The sequence below is a fragment of the Pristiophorus japonicus genome, chromosome 6 (assembly GCF_044704955.1).
Source record: "Pristiophorus japonicus isolate sPriJap1 chromosome 6, sPriJap1.hap1, whole genome shotgun sequence".
Taxonomy (NCBI): domain Eukaryota; kingdom Metazoa; phylum Chordata; class Chondrichthyes; family Pristiophoridae; genus Pristiophorus; species Pristiophorus japonicus.
The window spans coordinates 256,437,787-256,456,543 of record NC_091982.1 but is presented as its reverse complement, the minus strand read 5'-3'; the positions used below and the strand labels follow the sequence as shown (position 1 = coordinate 256,456,543).

The following is an 18,757-nucleotide window of genomic DNA, read 5'->3' as shown; positions in this document are numbered from 1 at the left end:
TCCCATGAACCAATCTCTGGTATTAAGCTGCAATCTTGGTGTTGCTGCCTCCTAAAAAGATCTCATTGCAGTTCTGTTGATTTTTCCAGCAGGTAGTTTAAAGTTTAGTCTTTGTATGTATTATTTTGCCCACATGGCAATGTTTAACTACTAGCAGTAAATCTTTGATTCTGGATTAAAATTGGTGGTAGCAAAGGTTATCTTCAAGCTGTGACCACTGCAAATTTTGCACATCGTAGTATGGAAACTTCTCTCGTTCTTGCAAGCCAAAACCTGAGAGATTTTGCTTTCCAACAAGTTCTACTGGGCAAAAATAAAGAACACAAGTACTTTAAGATTATTCTCAAGAGTAGACAGGTGTTGCTTGATGTCAAATGTGCATATATTAGTGGTGGTGCTTTGCAGCTGGATCCTGACATAAAGAAGCACTTAAAGTCAGAGAAGGATGTGTCCAACGTGTGCCTTCAGCCTTCAGCTGTCGAGGACCTCCGCTCTGAAATTCCCTCCCTAAACCTCTGCAACTCTTCCACTCTTTTATCTTTTAAGACGCTCCTTAAAACCTAACTCTTTGACCAAGCTTTTGGTCACCTGCCCTAATGGGGAGAAAATTGAGGTCAGAGGCTTCCTTCGGACAAACGCCTTCGACCCGAAAAAATGTAGCAAAATTACCTGGTGGTCACGAAGGCACCTTTGATTCCGGTCGGAGGCCTTCATTCAATGCTTCCCCATACGTACGGAAATACTCGAGTGACGTGGGCCTGGACCACCAATCACTATGCAGTATTCTCATTGATAAAAATGGGAGCTCTGTACGAGCTCCCATTACTATCAATAAGAAAAACCCTCCTAAAACAAGAAACACAGCATAATAAATTTAAAAACACTCATATTTGAAATTAATTGAAATGAAATGTAATTAAATATTTTATGAAAAAGGAAATTATTTTTTGGAATTTTTTAAATATGTTTTAATAGGGTTAAAATAAACTTACTTTAATGGACAGGGTTTTTAACATAAAAATGAGTGTTTAAATGTAATTTTTATATGTTTTAAAATTCTTACGCTGGTTTTGAGGCCTCGCTGGGTCCGTGTGCACTTCATACAGACCCGGCGAGGCCGGAATTTTTGTCCCAATATCTTTTTATGTGGCTTGGCGTCAAATTTTGTTTTATAATTTTCCTGTGAAACACCGTGGGATCTTTTACTACATTAAAGGCGCTATATAAATGCAAGTTGTTACATCTGCTACCACCTTGTTCAGTTTTTGTCTACTTCCATTGGTATCAGTGGGTGCTAAAGTGGCATGCATTAATGAAGTCTTAATGAAGTCAAGCGCGCTAGTCCTTTTGGAACCTGTAAACTCGGATGTAGAGCCTTTTGACTTCGATCGTGTGCCAGTAGTATGTATTGTCCACATTGCTCTCAACACGGGCAGTGGTTACAGAATCAGTTACATTCTACCCTCAATGTAAGGTTCTCCATTATAATGCCACCTTAATAATGTTATTGGTATAATACTATCTCATCATCATCATAGGCAGTCCCTCGGAGTCGAGGAAGACTTGCTTCCACTCCTGAAGTGAGTTCTTTGGTGGCTGAACAGTCCAACACGAGAACCACAGACTCTGTCACAGGTGGGGCAGATAGTCATTGAAGGAAAGGGTGGGTGGGACTGGTTTGCCGCATGCTCTTTCCGCTGTCTGCGCTTGATTTCTGCATGCTCTCGGTGACGAGACTCGAGGTGCTCAGCGCCCTCCTGAATGCACTTCCTCCGCTTAGGGCGGTCTTGGGCCAGGGACTCCCAGGTGTCAGTGGAGATGTTGCACTTTATCAGGGAGGCTTTGAGGATATCCTTGTAGCGTTTCCACTGCCCACCTTTGGCTCGTTTGCCGTGAAGGAGCTCCGAGTAGAGCACGTGCTTTGGGAGTCTCGTGTCTGGTATGCGAACTATGTGGCCTGCCCAGCGGAGCTGATCGAGTGTGGTCAGTGCTTCAATACTGGGGATGTTAGCCTGAATGAGGACGCTGATGTTGGTGCGTCTGTCCTCCCAGGGGATTTGTAGGGTCTTGCGGAGACATCATTGGTGATATTTCTCCAGCAACTTGAGGTGTCTACTGTACATGGTCCATGTCTCTGAGCCATACAGGAGAGCGGGTATTACTACAGCCCTGTAGACCATGAGCTTGGTGGCAGTTTTGAGGGCCTGGTCTTCAAAAACTCTTTTCCTCAGGCAGCCGAAGGCTGCACTGGCGCACTGGAGGTGGTGTTGGATCTCGTCGTCGATGTCTGCTCTTGTTGATAGGAGGCTCACGAGATATGGGAAGTGGTCCATGGTGTCCAGGGCCGGGCTGTGGATCTTGATGACTGGGGGCAGTGCTGTGCGGTGAGGACAGGCTGGTGGAGGACCTTTGACTTCTGTTTAGCATAAGGCCCATGCTTTCGTACGCCTCAGTAAATACGTTGACTATGTCCTGGAGTGCATCTTCTGTATGTGCGCAGACACAGGCATCGTCCGTGTACTGTAGCTTGACGACAGAGGTTGGGGTGATCTTGGATCTGGCCTGGAGACGGCGCAGGTTGAACAGGTTCCCACTGGTTCTGTAGTTTAGTTCCACTCCAGCGGGGAGCTTGTTGACTCTGAGGTGGAGAATTGCGGCGAGAAAGATTGAATAGAATACTATCGTAATCTTGTCTGCTTATTGAAACTCTAGGTTTTAGTACCACAGTAGGAATTTAAGAAATAGTATTCAGTTATAAGTAACAGATGCTAAAACCGGTGCTTTATTCTGCTTTAGAAAAACAATAGATGAAAACCTACCACAACCGAAAACTAGATTTCTATCAACTGCGAGAGCTACCTTATCTACTTTTTGATCAGTTTCATACAAAGCAATAACAAAGCTCTTGTGAGAGATTGTTCTAGAGTCAACACTTGTTATATATGAATTGTATAAGTTTACATATAATCAGATACTTTTGTGGTTGTAACAATGATACTCATTCAATAGTTCAGCGTGTAAGAGGTTTCAATGGAGGGGAAGTAAATTAGCCAAAACGTGAATTTTTTTGTACAATTAATTTTTCACAAACTTGTTTAGAGTACATTCAGTAAAATACGCCATTGTTTTTGTTTCCACAGCAGAATTTCTTTGCGATTGTGGGCAGTGATGATCTGGCTGCGGGTCTATTACACGGGTCTACTGCGCCTCCTCTTGGATGACCCGCAGATACAGCCGCAAACTCCAACGATTATTTGCAGCACACTGACTATCACTTCTAGGATCCCAACCAAAAAGAGTCCGGTGAAAGTGATCATGTGAATCGTCTTTTGCAACCCTGCATCCATCTCGAAGGTAGGGCCAGTTGGTGCGGCATTCGTGCCGGAAACTGTTAATTTATTGATAGGAACGTTGGAAAAATTGGTACCTGGTAGATCAGTTGGTACAGTTTGAAAGGCAGTTTGGTTAATTCCACATGTGTCGTCCAGAAACCACTTCAAATCAAACTTGAGATTTGAAAGAGACCTAGAAAAAAATGATTTTTATTAATATAATGTACACTTTGTTTTTGTGTATCCTTTTATATTTTCCACTAGTTTTCCCACATGCTCAGCTGCAACATAGATTGGGCTGAGCATGTGGGCAGGTCTCTGCCAGTGTCAGGAGCTGGTGCACAGAATAGCATAGGAGGACTTCTGATTTGTTTTTCATGCCTTAATGGGAAACACCTAGATATATAGATGCAGGGATTAAATCAAACGGGAGCAACCTCAACAAAATTAAATCAAGCGGTACCACCCAGAACACCACTTCACCGTTTAAAAAAACAAGTTGCTGTTAATTTAAGTTCGAATTTTCTCATCCTCGTCCTGGGGACAGTGCCACAATTCAGATTGGGAATCCAGTTTGTGAGCTATCACAGTTATGTATCCGTACACTGGATGAGATGTTAAGCTGTGACCCTGCATGTTCAGATGGATATAAAAAAAATGCCATGATACGGTTTGAAGAGTAGGGTGTTCTCCTGCTGTCCCGAAAAACGTTCTTCGCTCAACAAAATACAAAGTAATTGGCCCTTCGTCTTGTGTTGTTGGGGACCTGCTTTCAGGCTGCCAGCTAAAAGGCGACATCCCAAATCAGCTCACGCACCTTCGCTGTATGATAGCCTTTCTCATGGTGGGGACAGTAACACTGTCGGTCGTGTGGGTCTTCTCTGCACTGGTCTAGTCCTTGAATGTCTCCTTTGTTGCTTGGCAACCAGAATGTTACACCCCATTCTTAATTTAAAGGCTTTTTTTTATAGAACAAATTGATTATTGGTTTAAGTTATGCTAAAACCATAATACATCGCAAGTAACCATCAGAGCCAAAAGTTCAAATAAACCAAGAGTTGTACAGTCCAGGTTGTGGAGAAAACTGGACTAAGAGTTGTATATGCAGTGTCAGTGTTCTGCAGGTGTCCTTGTGCCAATATTTGATTGATCAATTGTTATAATAGCTAATAAAAGTATACTTGCTTTATGTCTTCCATTGAGAAGTTGCAGTTTTGCAGACTGTGACTTGCTGTATTGCAGACCAGTGGTCCCTTGACAAGGGAATGGAGTGAGACCAATACACAGTACAAAGCTCCAATAACACTGACCAGACCGAGAAGTGCCGACAGCAGGAGCTGAAAGTCAGAACACAGAATGGGAAGATTAAGAATGTTTATGGAATGAATGATGGGTTTTTTTATTATTAAAGTTATAAAGAAAATTCAATTGTTATTGACCGAGTGCTTTGCGTTAATTTCTGCACCTACCCCTGTTCTGGTGTTGCATGTGTGTCCCTTCCGTGCTGCCAAAGACATGGATACAACTGGAATAACCTGCATCAAATCAGAGCCAAAACAGACAGGTGTTTAGAAATAACTATTTTGGAATTGCTAATTTGTGGAACAGACTGCCTTAAAAATATTCAACAGGAATAAACAGATTGATGTCTATGGGGTATGGCGAGAAAGCAGGAATGGGGTACTGAGGTTGCATGTTCAGCCATGAACTCATTGAATGGCGGTGCAGGCTCGAAGGGCCGAATGGCCTACTCCTGCACCTATTTTCTATGTCTATGTTCTATGTCTATGTCTAGATTTCTGATTGAACAGAATGTAGCCAGATATAGCCCTGGCACTGAGGCCGAAGTAAGGTAAAATAGAAATCATCTGAGTGGGTGTGGAACTGATTGAATTTTCAATTTTGTTCTTGTTTTTACCTCCTTATAACATTACAACAGTGGCTACACTCCAAAAGTACTTAATTGGCAGTAAAGCGCTTTGAGACGTCCGATGGTCAAGAAAGGCGCTATATAAATGCAAGTCTTTCTCTTCCTTATCTATTTCCTGCAATCAATTTTAGCCACATGGTACTATGGGAGAAATGCTCCAACTATGCTGCAAATCAAAGTTAAAACATTTTCTAGCTAAATATTGCTTTCAAAGACATCTAAGGACAAAAAGTGCTAAATTTAATTGGACTGCGGCCCCTATAGATATGTCCTGTTGCTAGAACCAGAGAGTCAGAGTTGTCTCATGCCTCAAGTACCCATGCGGAAGGACCCACAGGAAGACACGCCAGGTTCCCTGTCTGGAGGGCTGATATCTAATTACCATTTTCACAAGACTACAATGTTTTTATTTTCATAATATGAAGGTCCAAGACTGAAACATCAACATGTATCCGTTCTTTACAGATGCTGCCTGACTTGCCGAGCGTGTGCAGAATTTTCTGGTTTTGTTTCAGATTTCCAGTAATTTATTGTTTTACATAGTTCGTACTTTCTCTTTTCAAAAAACAATTGGAAATATACTTTACTAAAACATAGACATGCAGCATCTCTGTTTAGATAACACCTTTACAATTGTCACCTACTTTGGAACTGAATAAGATACTAGAATACTGGCTTAATATTTTCACTGGAAGTCATTTTATTCCAGTATGAAATGACTATTCAAGAGTTGCCAGCCCCTACAGTGTACTGTTCACTGTCCAACAGCAGTATTCTTGCTTCTTAAATATACCATACTCCCAGTCAAGAACCTACACTGGTTCTGGTCCTTGTCCCAGTCCTCGTCTAGTATTAGAACATTTTTAATTCAATCACTCTATGGACGAAAACATAAATATATTAAAACCTTACAAGAAGTTTCCACTCCTTGCTCTGCTGTACAATACCTTACTTACCAAGATCCCACCTCCAAAAACACCAGGTAGCCACCATTCATAACATGATATGGAGTTCTGAAACAACTGGCCATCATGGTAGTCCACAATTAAAGGTATCATGTTCAGGATAATAGCCAAAATGCTCAAAGCCAGGAGACAAGAGCCATTAAACAGCGTGAAGCAAGGCATTCCCAATCTCTTGCAAGTACAGCAGTAAAAGGCAGCTGGAACTCTGAGACTAATGAATTACAACCATTTCGGGTGATTGATTTTTAAAATGTTGTGGTTAAATATTAGCTCAAAGATTAAGCTCGAGGACTTTTCTTAAAGTAACATTGTGATGCAGTTGTGTTTACGGTGAACTCTACAGGTCTCTTAGTTCTAACTCACTGTATTGAATTATTAACATCATTAGGTTGTTTAAGCAGTGCTCACACTTAAGTATAGACATTTTGGGCTGGATTTTCGGCTCATTTGTACCTCGGTTAGTGCCCCCATGGGGTGTTAAATGCTGTTTTTGAGCGTAACGTCGGGCATCCAGGATTTACCGCCCGGCCGGTAGAATCGGCTACTGATTAGTGCCAGTGCAAAAACGTATTATACCCCCACCCCCACTCTGTTTTTAGCATGATGATGATGTCAATCGTCGTGCAAGGTTGCACTAGTGCTCCGGATGAAACTTTCGGCCGTAACACCTCATTTAACATCCGCCCCAGGAAACGCCTGAAAAAACCAGGCAGTCCCAGGGTGCAGCAGATGCTATTGGCAGCATATTTAAACGAAGGCTGGAGGATTTTATATCGCAGTTGTCAGTGACTGCTACGGTTGCACGCAGCACACTGCATGAGGCTCCGAGTTGCAAACGGCACCGTTATGTGCCGTGACACTTTGCTTGCAAGGCCACTGAGAGATTTCAATGGGGGCAGTACTAGTTTGCTAGTGTATCATGCTGGTAGCTATTGGCAGGCGGCTTCAAGCAGGGGAAGAAGGGTTCTCGGCCATGTTGGGCCACGGATTCGAAGACGTGTGGGGAGGATGCCTTATCTCCCGTGGGTTTACAGGGAACATCGCTCATACCGCCATCCCTCTGAGGCGCAGTACGTTAGAAGGCTGTGCTTCTGAAAAGAAGTGCTAACAGAGATATGCCAGCTCCTACAGGCAGACCTACAGCCTACCAGCGCCAACAGGGCTGCACTGCCCATCAAGGTGAAGGTGACTGCAGCGCTGGCCTTCTAGGCTTCTGGCTCCTTCCAGGCAGCAGCAGGGGACATATGCAATATACTCAACACGTTGCACATAGCTGCGTTCGCCAAGTTACAAGGGAACTGTACACCTGCAGAATGAATTTCATAAAGTTCCCAATGAGCAGGGACATCCAGAATGAGAGGGCTTCAGGATTTGGAAGAATTGCAGGCTTTCCGAAGGTTCAAGGAGCCATTGACTGCACACACGTCGCCTTGCGAGCACCATTATACAATGCAGAGGTGTTCAGAAACCAAACGGGTTACCACTCCCTAAACATCCAGCTGGTCTGCAACCACACGCAATGCATCCTCACAGTCAATGCCCACTATCCAGGCAGTGCACACTCTGCTCTCATCTTGCGTGAGAGAAGTGTGCCACAAATGTTTCAGCGACTAAGGGCAGGGCTGGCTGATCAAGGACAAAGGTTACAGCTTGGCCACCTGGCTCATGACCTCCCCCCTCCCTCCTCCGAAACCCCACCACAGCGCTATAATGACAGCCATGCAGCCATTGAACATCATCGAACAGACACTTGGGGTACTCAAGCAACGTTTCCGATGCCTGGACCACTCTGGAGGCAGCCTTCAATATTCCCCTCAACAGGTCTCCGAATTAGTTGTGGTGTGCTGCATGCTGCACAGCTTTTGATAATCAGGAGACACCAGCTGAACCTGATCCTGCAAATGGTGAATCTAGTTGTGCAAAGATCCTGAGATTCCAGCAAGTTGCAAGGATCACCCTTGCTGTTTTATTTTTTTTTTCAGTTATTAATTAGAAGATGGAGGAAATATCCAATACACAGACGTCTCTATAAATTGATGGGTCTTTGGAGTTTCCAAGCCAGCAGAACTGTCTGTTGCTGGTTCACATCAGCCCTGAACCTTTTTTTTTTGGCTTATTTCCAGTCAGGGATGCTTTAGCAGGAGACCATAAAGAGACAAGTGCGCCCTGCTGGAGAAAGTATGATTTAACCTGAAGAGTGTAATGCCCATGAGCTTGGCCTGCTGTTACAGTTCACTATTTTGCTGCTACTTGTTTATGTAGGCTAATAGGGATGATTATACATACAGACATTTATGTTAAGCTGAGAGTTTCACCATCAGGACCCCCTTTTAATCAAGTAACTACAAAGTTCTATAATTAATTCAAAGTTTTGTTTGATTTTATGGCAAAGTTTTTAATGATTCAAAGATCACAAAGATGAGCAAGGCCATTTGGATCATGTAGCTCATCCTGTTATAGAAACCCACGGTAACCCCCATCACAGCATCTCTTGAATTATTTCAGTGCTTTGGTCTCCACTACCCTACTTAGAAGACTATTCCAGTGTTATTATTTACTATGTATCTGGATCCGGTGAATAGTGACAGACTAGTTTTCCAACACTCGCAAAATAATAAAAAGCTACAATGCTAATGCTGGCAAATAGTGGCCGAGTTAATTATCATCTATTTATGTTGCACATGTTCATTATCCAAGGCTCAGTCAACAAGCAGGGTCATCATCATCATCATCATCATGTACAACGCAGACATCCTAGGAGATCCGTATGAATGTGTAGGTCTAGACTACCAGGAGCTAGCTGACTATGACCATAGAATCAAATTATTAAGCACAGTAGGAAACCATTCAACCCATTGGGCCTATGCTGGCTCTCTGAAAGAGCTATTCACTTAGCCCCATGTTCTGCCCTTTCCCCATACCCTTTAAAAAGTTTTTCTCTTTCAAACCTTTATCCACTTTGCTTTTGAAAGCGATTATGTATGCTGCTTCCACCACTGTTCTTGGTAGGATAGTACCAATCATCTACTTGAAAATAAATTCTCCTAACCACTCCCTTTATCCTTTTGGTGATGACCTTAAATTCATTCTCTCGTTACTGAATCACTATCCAGTGGAAATAGTTTTTCTCTATTTACCTTATTAAAACCCCTCATAAACACTTCTATCAGATCTCCTTTTAACCTTCTTAATTCTAATGAAAAGAACCCCATTTTTTTCCTCATAGCTAAAACTTTTCATTCATAGTATCATCTTATCTGCAGGGCATTGATATCTTTCCTAAAGTAAGGTGCTCAAAATTAGACACAATGGGAGCAAGAATTTTTAACTCATGCACACCCATTTAACTTTTTTTTTAAAATGAGGAGATTGTCCCCCAAAATAAGGTTGCTAGCTTACATGCCCATTCCACGTTGAAAATTCACCTGTTGCCATTTTGGGTAGGGCCTTTTAGATGTCCAGCACGCTCGCCTGAATTCGGTGGACACCTATTTTAGCATACAAGTTAGGGTCCTACACTTGTTTAAGCATCCAAATGCCACTTTGAACATCTCTGGCATCCTATTTGTCAATTCTAAAACAGTCACTGAAATCATGGGTGGCAATAGCCAGCAGAGTGCCATTTCTCGCAAATTTTAACGGTATCATCAGATGCTCTGGGGTAAATCACTGGTCATTTTATTTTGACTGCTAGTGTGCTATGACTGCTTTTTTGAAAATGATGGAAAAATGGAGAACTGAGATTAATTGTTTTTGAAAGTAATTAAGTAGGTCTATGGAGGACTTAGATTCAATGCTAGTGGTGCTTGGAATGCCATTGTGACTGGAAGGATGAGCAGGCTGGAGTCCAAGGACCTGCAGCTGCAGCGTGAAGAGGCAGCAAGAGGCAAACTTGCAGCAGGCCTCGCTCCAGCAGTGTACAAGATAAGAACTTCATGCCTGCTGTTCAGCGAGAAGCAGTGTGCGATTAAGCAGTGTGAGATTACCAGGGGGGGCCATCATGGTGTCATGTATTCAATCAGCATTGTAACCCATGTATAAACTGACAAGTTGTACACTGTGAGAACAATGACCACTAGGTGGTGAACTTTTGGGAGACACTCCTAACCTGGACCTTCAGGTATAAAAGGGGAAGCTCCAACCACCTTCATCACTTGAGTGCTAAGGAATAAAGGACAGGTCACAGAGTGACCTTCTCTCAAGCATGGGCCTCGTGTGCATTTATACTGTATAGTAAGGACGTATGTCACTTGCTGCAGCACCAACTGCAGCCTTGCCACAATGGCATTCTAAGCACCACAGCTAAAATACTGACTATACAAGGATGGTCCTTACCACTTGTCAAACCTCAGAATTTTTTCGCCATTAGATTCATCTTCCAACTGACTTTGTAAAGACTGGGGAGTTCTGTTTCTGGTGTGGCATGCACAAAGAACTAGCACCCTGAGCAGAGCAACAGATTAAGGGTTTACCACCATGGTGTCAAGGTGGGGAGCAAATGGAGATGAGACACTACCCCCGCATGAAGGAAAGAAAGACTTGGATTTATATAGCGCCTTTTACGACCAGATGTCTCAAAGCGCTTTGCAGCCAATTAAGTACTTTTGGAGTGTTGTCACTGTTGTAATGTGGGCAGCCAATTTGCGCACAAACAAGCTCCCACAAACAGCAATGTGATAATGAGCAGATAAATGTTTGCAATCATTTCAGTTTCCAGCTGTTGCAATGTTTCCAATTGTTTCCATTTTTACAGTTGTTTCAATGTTTCCAGCTGTTGAAATGTTCAGTGTTACAATTTTCAGCTGTTACAATGTTTCCAGCTGTTGCAATATTTCCAGTAGTTTCAATGTTTCCAGTTGTTAGTTTCTAGTAGCTACAATGTTTCCAGTTGTTAGTTTCTAGCTATTACAATGTTTCCAGCTGTTGCAATATTTCCAGTTGTTTCAATGTTTCCAGTTGCTAGCTTCTAGTAGCTACAATGTTTCCAGTTGTTAGTTTCTAGTTATTCCAATATTTCCAGCTGTTACAATTTTCCACCTGTTTCAATGTTTCCAGTTGCTAGTTTCTAGTTGCTACAATGTTTCCAGTTGTTAGTTTCCAGCTGTTACAATGTTTCCAGCTGTTAAAATGTTTCCAGTTGTTAGTTTCCAGCTGTTACAACATTTCCAGCTGTTGCAATGTCTCCAATTGTTACAGCTTTCAGTTGTTACAATGTTTCCAGTCGCTAGTTTCCAGTTGCTACAGTTTCCAGCTGTTTCAATTTTTCCAGTTGTGAGTTTCCAGCTGTTTTAGTTTCCAGTTGTTACAATGTTTCCAGCTATTACAATCTTTTCGGTTGTAAGTTTCCAGTTGTTACAGTATCCAGTTGTTACAACTTCCAGTTGTCACAATGTTTCCAGCTATTTCAGTGTTTCCAGCTGTTTCAATATTTCCAGCCGTTACATCTTTCAGTTACAATGGTTCCAGTTGCTACAGTTTCAAGCTGTTGCAATGTTTCCAGTGGTTACTGTTTCCAGTTGTTTCAATGTTTCCAATTGCTAGTTTTAAGTTGTTACAATGTTACCCATTGTTTCAGCGTCTCCAGTTGTTTCAATGTTTCCAATTGCTAGTTTTAAGTTGTTAGAACATAAGAACATAAGAATTAGGAACAGGAGTAGGCCATCTAGCCCCTCGAGCCTGCTCCGCCTTTCAACAAGATCATGGCTGATCTGGCCGTGGACTCAGCTCCACTTACCCGCCCGCTCCTAATAACCCTTAATTCCCTTATTGGTTAAAAATCTATCTATCTGTAATTTGAATACATTCAATGAGTTAGCCTCAACTGCTTCCTTGGGCAGAGAATTCCACAGATTCACAAGCCTCTGGGAGAAGAAATTCCTTCTCAACTTGGTTTTAAATTGGCTCCCCCGTATTTTGAGGCTGTGCCCCCTAGTTCTAGTCTCCCCGACCAGTGGAAACAACCTCTCTGCCTCTATCTTGTCTATCCCTTTCATTATTTTAAATGTTTATATAAGATCACCCCTCATCCTTCTGAACTCCAACGAGTAAAAACCCAGTCTACTCAATCTATCATCAAAGGTAACCCCCTCATCTCTGGAATCATCCTAGTGAATCATCTCTGTACCCCCTCCAAAGCTAGTATATCCTTCCTTAAGTAAGGTGACCAAAACTGCACGCAGTACTCCAGGTGCGGCCTCACCAATACCCTGTACAGTTGCAGCAGGACCTCCCTGCTTTTGTACTCCATCCCTCTCACAATGAAAGCCAACATTCCATTCGCCTTCCTGATTACCTGCTGCACCTGCAAACTAACTTTTTGGGATTCAAGCACAAGGACCCCCAGGTCCCTCTGCACCGCAGCATGTTGTAATTTCTCCCCATTCAAATAATATTCCCTTTTACTGTTTTTTTTTTCCAAGGTGGATGACCTCACATTTTCCGACATTGTATTCCATCTGCCAAACCTTAGCCCATTCGCTTAACCTATCTAAATCTCTTTGCAGCCTCTCTGTGTCCTCTACACAACCCACTTTCCCATTAATCTTTGTGTCATCTGCAAATTTTGTTACACTACACTCTGTCCCCTCTTCCAGGTCATCTATGTATATTGTAAACAGTTGTGGTCCCAGCACCGATCCCTGTGGCACACCACTAACCACTGATTTCCAACCCGAAAAGGACCCATTTATCCCGACTCTCTGCTTTCTGTTAGCCAGCCAATTCTCTATCCATGCTAATACATTTCCTCTGCATCCACGTACCTTTATCTTCTGCAGTAACCTTTTGTGTGGCACCTTATCGAAATCTAAATACACCACATCCATCGGTACACCTTTATCCACCATCCTCGTTATATCCTCAAAGAATTCCAGTAAATTAGTTAAACATAATTTCCCCTTCATGAATCCATGTTGTGGTCTGCTTGATTGCACTATTCCTATCTAGGTGTCCCGCTATTTCTTCCTTAATGATAGCTTCAAGCATTTTCCCCACTACAGATGTTAAACTAACCGGCCTATAGTTACCTGCCCCCTTTTTTAAACAGAGGCATTACATTAGCTGCTTTCCAATCCGCTGGTACCTCTCCAGAGTCCAGAGAATTTTGGTAGATTATAACGAATGCATCTGCTATAACTTCCGCCATCTCTTTTAATACCCTGGGATGCATTTCATCAGGACCAGGGGACTTGTCTACCTTGAGTCCCATTAGCCTGTCCAGCACGACCTCCCTAGTGATAATGATTATCTCAAGGTCCTCCCTTCCCACATTCCCGTGACCAGCAATTTTTGGCATGGTTTTTGTGTCTTCCACTGTGAAGACCGAAGCAAAATAATTGTTTAAGGTCTCAGCCATTTCCACATTTCCCATTATTAAATCCCCCTTCTCATCTTCTAAGGGACCAACATTTACTTTAGTCACTCTTTTCCGTTTTATATATCGGTAAAAGCTTTTACTATCTGTTTTTATGTTTTGCGCAAGTTTACTTTCGTAATCTATCTTTCCTTTCTTTATTGCTTTCTTAGTCATTCTTTGCTGTCGTTTAAAATTTTCCCAATCTTCTAGTTTCCCACTAACCTTGGCCACCTTATACACATTGGTTTTTAATTTGATACTCTCCTTTATTTCCTTGGTTATCCACGGCTGGTTATCTCTTCTCTTACCGCCCTTGTTTTTCACTGGAATATATTTTTGTTGAGCACTATGAGAGAGCTCCTTAAAAGTCCTCCACTGTTCCTCAATTGTGCCACCGTTTAGCCTGTGTTTCCAGTCTACTTTAGCCAACTCTGCCCTCATCCCACTATAGTCCCCTTTGTTTAAGCATAGTACGCTCGTTTGAGACACTACTTCCTCACCCTCAATCTGTATTACAAATTCAACCATACTGTGATCACTCACATGTTACAATGTTGCCCAGTGTTTCAGTGTCTCCAGTTGTTTCAATGTTTCCATCTGTTACAGCCTCCAGTTGTTACAATGTTTCCAGTTGCTAGTTTCCAGCAGGAAAGATCTAGGAGCAAATCAACACTCGATGCTCTGTATACCATTTAGTGGTTTCTGCATGCCTGCACCACACATGTACTAACCATAAAATATCAACTGAGACAGTTATAGTTTAGATTCACACATTCAGATCAATGTGTGATCCATATATTGTACTAAATTAGCTATGCTCATTGTAATGGGATACCAAAATTGTCTTCAGCAACATGGAGAAAATCATGTGCATGTGATAGTCTAAGATTTCAGTTGCAGCTTTCGTGTTATAATACTTACTTTCAATATATATATAACATTTATGTTAAGAATATGTTAAATATTTTAAGTATGTATACAGTAAATATTAGTAGCTGGTCCAGAAAAGAAACGTTATTTGCAGGCAGATCACTGAAAGTTGTATTTATGCACATAACAACATTACAACTGTAATATAGAACTCGTCATTTAATATCAATTTGTTTATTCGCCCTCGAGAGCAATATTGAAGTTGACCATATTGTTTTTCAAAGCTAATTGTACAATTGGTTTGTGGTTAGAGAGAAACTAGCTCTCTGGGGGAAGAAACATGCTAACACCTTTTTTCAAAGGCAAAATTACTGTCCCCCTTTACAAAAAAAATGTGTTGAGAGATTTCTGCAGTAGGTGCAGATTTTTTTCAAAAATATACTTTATTCATAAAAAATTGTAATGCTACATTGCAGCACAATTGTTAGACTGGGTGTTGTGTAATGAGAGAGGATTAATTAGCAATCTCATTGTGCGAGGCCCCTTGGGGAAGAGTGACCATAATATGGTGGAATTCTGCATTAGGATGGAGAATGAAACAGTTAATTCAGAGACCATGGTCCAGAACTTAAAGAAGGGTAACTTTGAAGGTATGAGGCATGAATTGGCTAAGATAGATTGGCTAATGATACTTAAGGGGTTGACTGTGGATGGGCAATGGCAGACATTTAGAGACCGCATGGATGAATTACAACAATTGTACATTCCTGTCTGGCGTAAAAATAAAAAAGGGAAGGTGGCTCAACCGTGGCTATCAAGGGAAATCAGGGATAGTATTAAAGCCAAGGAAATGGCATACAAATTGGCCAGAAATAGCAGCGAACCTGGGGACTGGGAGAAATTTAGAACTCAGCAGAGGAGGACAAAGGGTTTGATTAGGGCAGGGAAAATGGAGTACGAGAAGAAGCTTGCAGGGAACATTAAGGCGGATTGCAAAAGTTTCTATAGGTATGTAAAGAGAAAAAGGTTAGTAAAGACAAACGTAGGTCCCCTGCAGTCAGAATCAGGGGAAGTCATAACGGGGAACAAAGAAATGGCAGACCAATTGAACAAGGACTTTGGTTCAGTATTCACTAAGGAGGACACAAACAACCTTCCGGATATAAAAGTGGTCAGAGGGTCTAGTAAGGAGGAGGAACTGAGGGAAATCTTTATTAGTCGGGAAATTGTGTTGGGGAAATTGATGGGATTGAAGGCCGATAAATCCCCAGGGCCTGATGGACTGCATCCCAGAGTACTTAAGGAGATGGCCTTGGAAATAGCGGATGCATTGACAGTCATTTTCCAACATTCCATTGACTCTGGATCAGTTCCTATCGAGTGGAGGGTAGCCAATGTAACCCCACTTTTTAAAAAAGGAGGGAGAGAGAAAGCAGGGAATTATAGACCGGTCAGCCTGATCTCAGTAGTGGGTAAAATGATGGAATCAATTATTAAGGATGTCATAGCAGCGCATTTGGAAAATGGTGACATCATAGGTCCAAGTCAGCATGGATTTGTGAAAGGGAGATCATGCTTGACAAATCTTCTGGAATTTTTTGAGGATGTTTCCAATAAAGTGGACAAAGGAGTACCAGTTGATGTGGTATATTTGGACTTTCAGAAGGCTTTCGACAAGGTCCCACACAGGAGATTAATGTGCAAAGTTAAAGCACATGGGATTGAGGGTAGTGTGCTGACGTGGATTGAGAACTGGTTGTCAGACAGGAAGCAAAGAGTAGGAGTAAATGGGTACTTTTCCGAATGGCAGGCAGTGACTAGTGGGGTACCGCAGGGTTCTGTGCTGGGGCCACAGTTGTTTACATTGTACATTAATGATTTAGACGAGGGGATTAAATGTAGTATCTCCAAATTTGCGGATGACACTAAGTTGGGTGGCAGTATGAGCTGCGAGGAGGATGCTATGAGGCTGCAGAGTGACTTGGATAGGTTAGGTGAGTGGGCAAATGCGTGGCAGATGAAGTATAATGTGGATAAATGTGAGGTTATCCACTTTGGTGGTAAAAACAGAGAGACAGACTATTATCTGAATGGTGACAGATTAGGAAAAGGGGAGGTGCAATGAGACCTGGGTGTCATGGTACATCAGTCATTGAAGGTTGGCATGCAGGTACAGCAGGCGGTTAAGAAAGCAAATGGCATGTTGGCCTTCATAGCGAGGGGATTTGAGTACAGGGGCAGGGAGGTGTTGCTACAGTTGTACAGGGCCTTGGTGAGGCCACACCTGGAGTATTGTGTACAGTTTTGGTCTCCTAACTTGAGGAAGGACATTCTTGCTATTGAGGGAGTGCAGCGAAGATTCACCAGACTGATTCCCGGGATGGTGGGACTGACCTTTCAAGAAAGACTGGATCAACTGGGCTTGTATTCACTGGAGTTCAGAAGAGTGAGAGGGAACCTCATAGAAACGTTTAAAATTCTGACGGGTTTGGACAGGTTGGATGCAGGAAGAATGTTCCCAATGTTGGGGAAGTCCAGAACCAGGGGTCACAGTCTAAGGATAAGGGGTAAGCCATTTAGGACCGAGATAAGGAGAAACTTCTTCACCCAGAGAGTGGTGAACCTGTGGAATTCTCTACCACAGAAAGTAGTTGAGGCCAATTCACTAAATATATTCAAAAGGGAGTTAGATGAAGTCCTTACTACTCGGGGGATCAAGGGGTATGGCGTGAAAGCAGGAAGGGGGTACTGAAGTTTCATGTTCAGCCATGAACTCATTGAATGGCGGTGCAGGCTAGAAGGGCTGAATGGCCTGCTCCTGCACCTATTTTCTATGTTTCTATTACGATTCAGTGCAATATAGCATAAATACTTTATATAGCACGCTAGGGTGCTTCATTTAGTTACATTGCATATTTGGTACATTTATATTTGAACAGTTTCTGATGCATACAGGTTGGGGGGGGGGGGGGGTTACATTTTTTTTAAATTCGTTCATGGGATGTGGGTGTTGCTGGCAAGGCCAGTATTTATTGCCTATCCCTACTTGCCCTCGAGAAGGTGGTGGTGAGTGGCTTACTATGCCATCTCAGAAGGCAGTTAAGAGTCAACCACATTTGCTGTGAGTCTGGAGTCACATATAGGCCAGATCGGTTAAGGATGCCAGATTCCCTTCCCTAAATTCCTACATTACAACGGTGACTGCACTTCAAAAAATACTTCATTGACTGTAAAGCGCTTTGAGACATCCAGTGAAAGGCATTATATAAATGCAAGTCTTTCTTTCTTTTAAAGGACATTAGTGAACCAGACGGGGTTATACGACAGTCTGGTAGTTTTCATGGTAACCATTACTGATATTAGTCTTTTCCTCCAGATTTATTTAGTTAACTGAATTTAAATTCTCCAGCTGCCGTGGTGGGATTATGAACTCTTGTCTCTGGATCATTAGTCCTTGCCTCTGGTTTACTCGTCCAGTAATATAGCCACTATGCTACTGTACCCACATTCCAGTCCCTCGGTGTACCGTAGCCTTTCACGACCACCGGATGTCTTAAAGCGCTTTACAGCCAATGAAGTATTTTTTGGAGTGCAGTCACTGCTGTAATGTAGGAAATTAGGGAAGGAAATCTGGCATCCTTAAAGTGTCCTCATTGAGTGGTTTAACATCCCCAGCGTCAAAGCATTGACCACGCTCGATCAGCTCCGCTGGGCGGGCCACATCATACCGCATGCCCGACACGAGACTCCCCAAGCAAGCGCTCTACGCGGAGCTCCGACACGGCGAGCGAGCAGCAGGTGGGCGGAGGAAACGCTTCGAGGACACCGTCAAAGCCTCCTGGATAAAGCGCAACATCCCCCACAGGCACCTGGGAATCCCTGGCCCTCGGCCGCCGAAAATGGAGGGAAGAGCATCGGGGAGGGCGCGGAGCACCTCGAGTCTCGTCGCCGGGAGCGTGCGGAAAGCAAGCGCGGACAGCGGAAGGAGCGTGCGGCAAACCCAGGCACCCCACCCACCCTTTCCTTCAACCACAGTCTGCCCCACCTGTGACAGAGACTGTAATTCCCGTATTGGACTGTTCAGTCACCTGAGAACTCACTTTTAGAGTGGAAGCAAGTCTTCCTGCACTCCAAGGGACTGCCTGCGATTGATTGACGATGGTTTAGGTGCAGCTCCTCCCCTTGGCACCCACACACAGCCCCTCACTGGGTCTCCATGCCTTGGGGTCCGCCTGTAATCCCTCCCCCTGGGTGTCAGTATGCCGGAAGTGGTGTGCGGTGTTCCGGTTGGGGGTGTGCCCGCCCC

General features: G+C 43.1%; 1 protein-coding gene across 4 annotated transcripts; it reads right to left on the bottom strand.

The window, feature by feature from the left end:
• Nucleotides 1-2,296: 2,296 nt before the first annotated feature.
• Nucleotides 2,297-18,690, bottom strand: LOC139265470 (transmembrane 4 L6 family member 20-like). 4 transcript variants are annotated; one of them, XM_070882488.1, is made up of 5 exons: nucleotides 18,552-18,690; nucleotides 14,125-14,291; nucleotides 4,802-4,867; nucleotides 4,518-4,669; nucleotides 2,297-3,525 (listed from the first exon to the last, which is right to left on the bottom strand). In XM_070882488.1, exons 3-5 carry the CDS (start codon nucleotides 4,847-4,849, stop codon nucleotides 3,189-3,191), a joined length of 537 nt encoding a protein of 178 aa, XP_070738589.1. In that variant the 5' UTR covers nucleotides 4,850-4,867; nucleotides 14,125-14,291; nucleotides 18,552-18,690; the 3' UTR covers nucleotides 2,297-3,188. The 4 variants fall into 4 exon arrangements, with proteins under 4 accessions (XP_070738589.1, XP_070738588.1, XP_070738590.1 ...); XM_070882487.1 differs by having other exon boundaries at nucleotides 14,125-14,236; XM_070882489.1 differs by lacking the exon at nucleotides 14,125-14,291.
• Nucleotides 18,691-18,757: the final 67 nt, after the last annotated feature.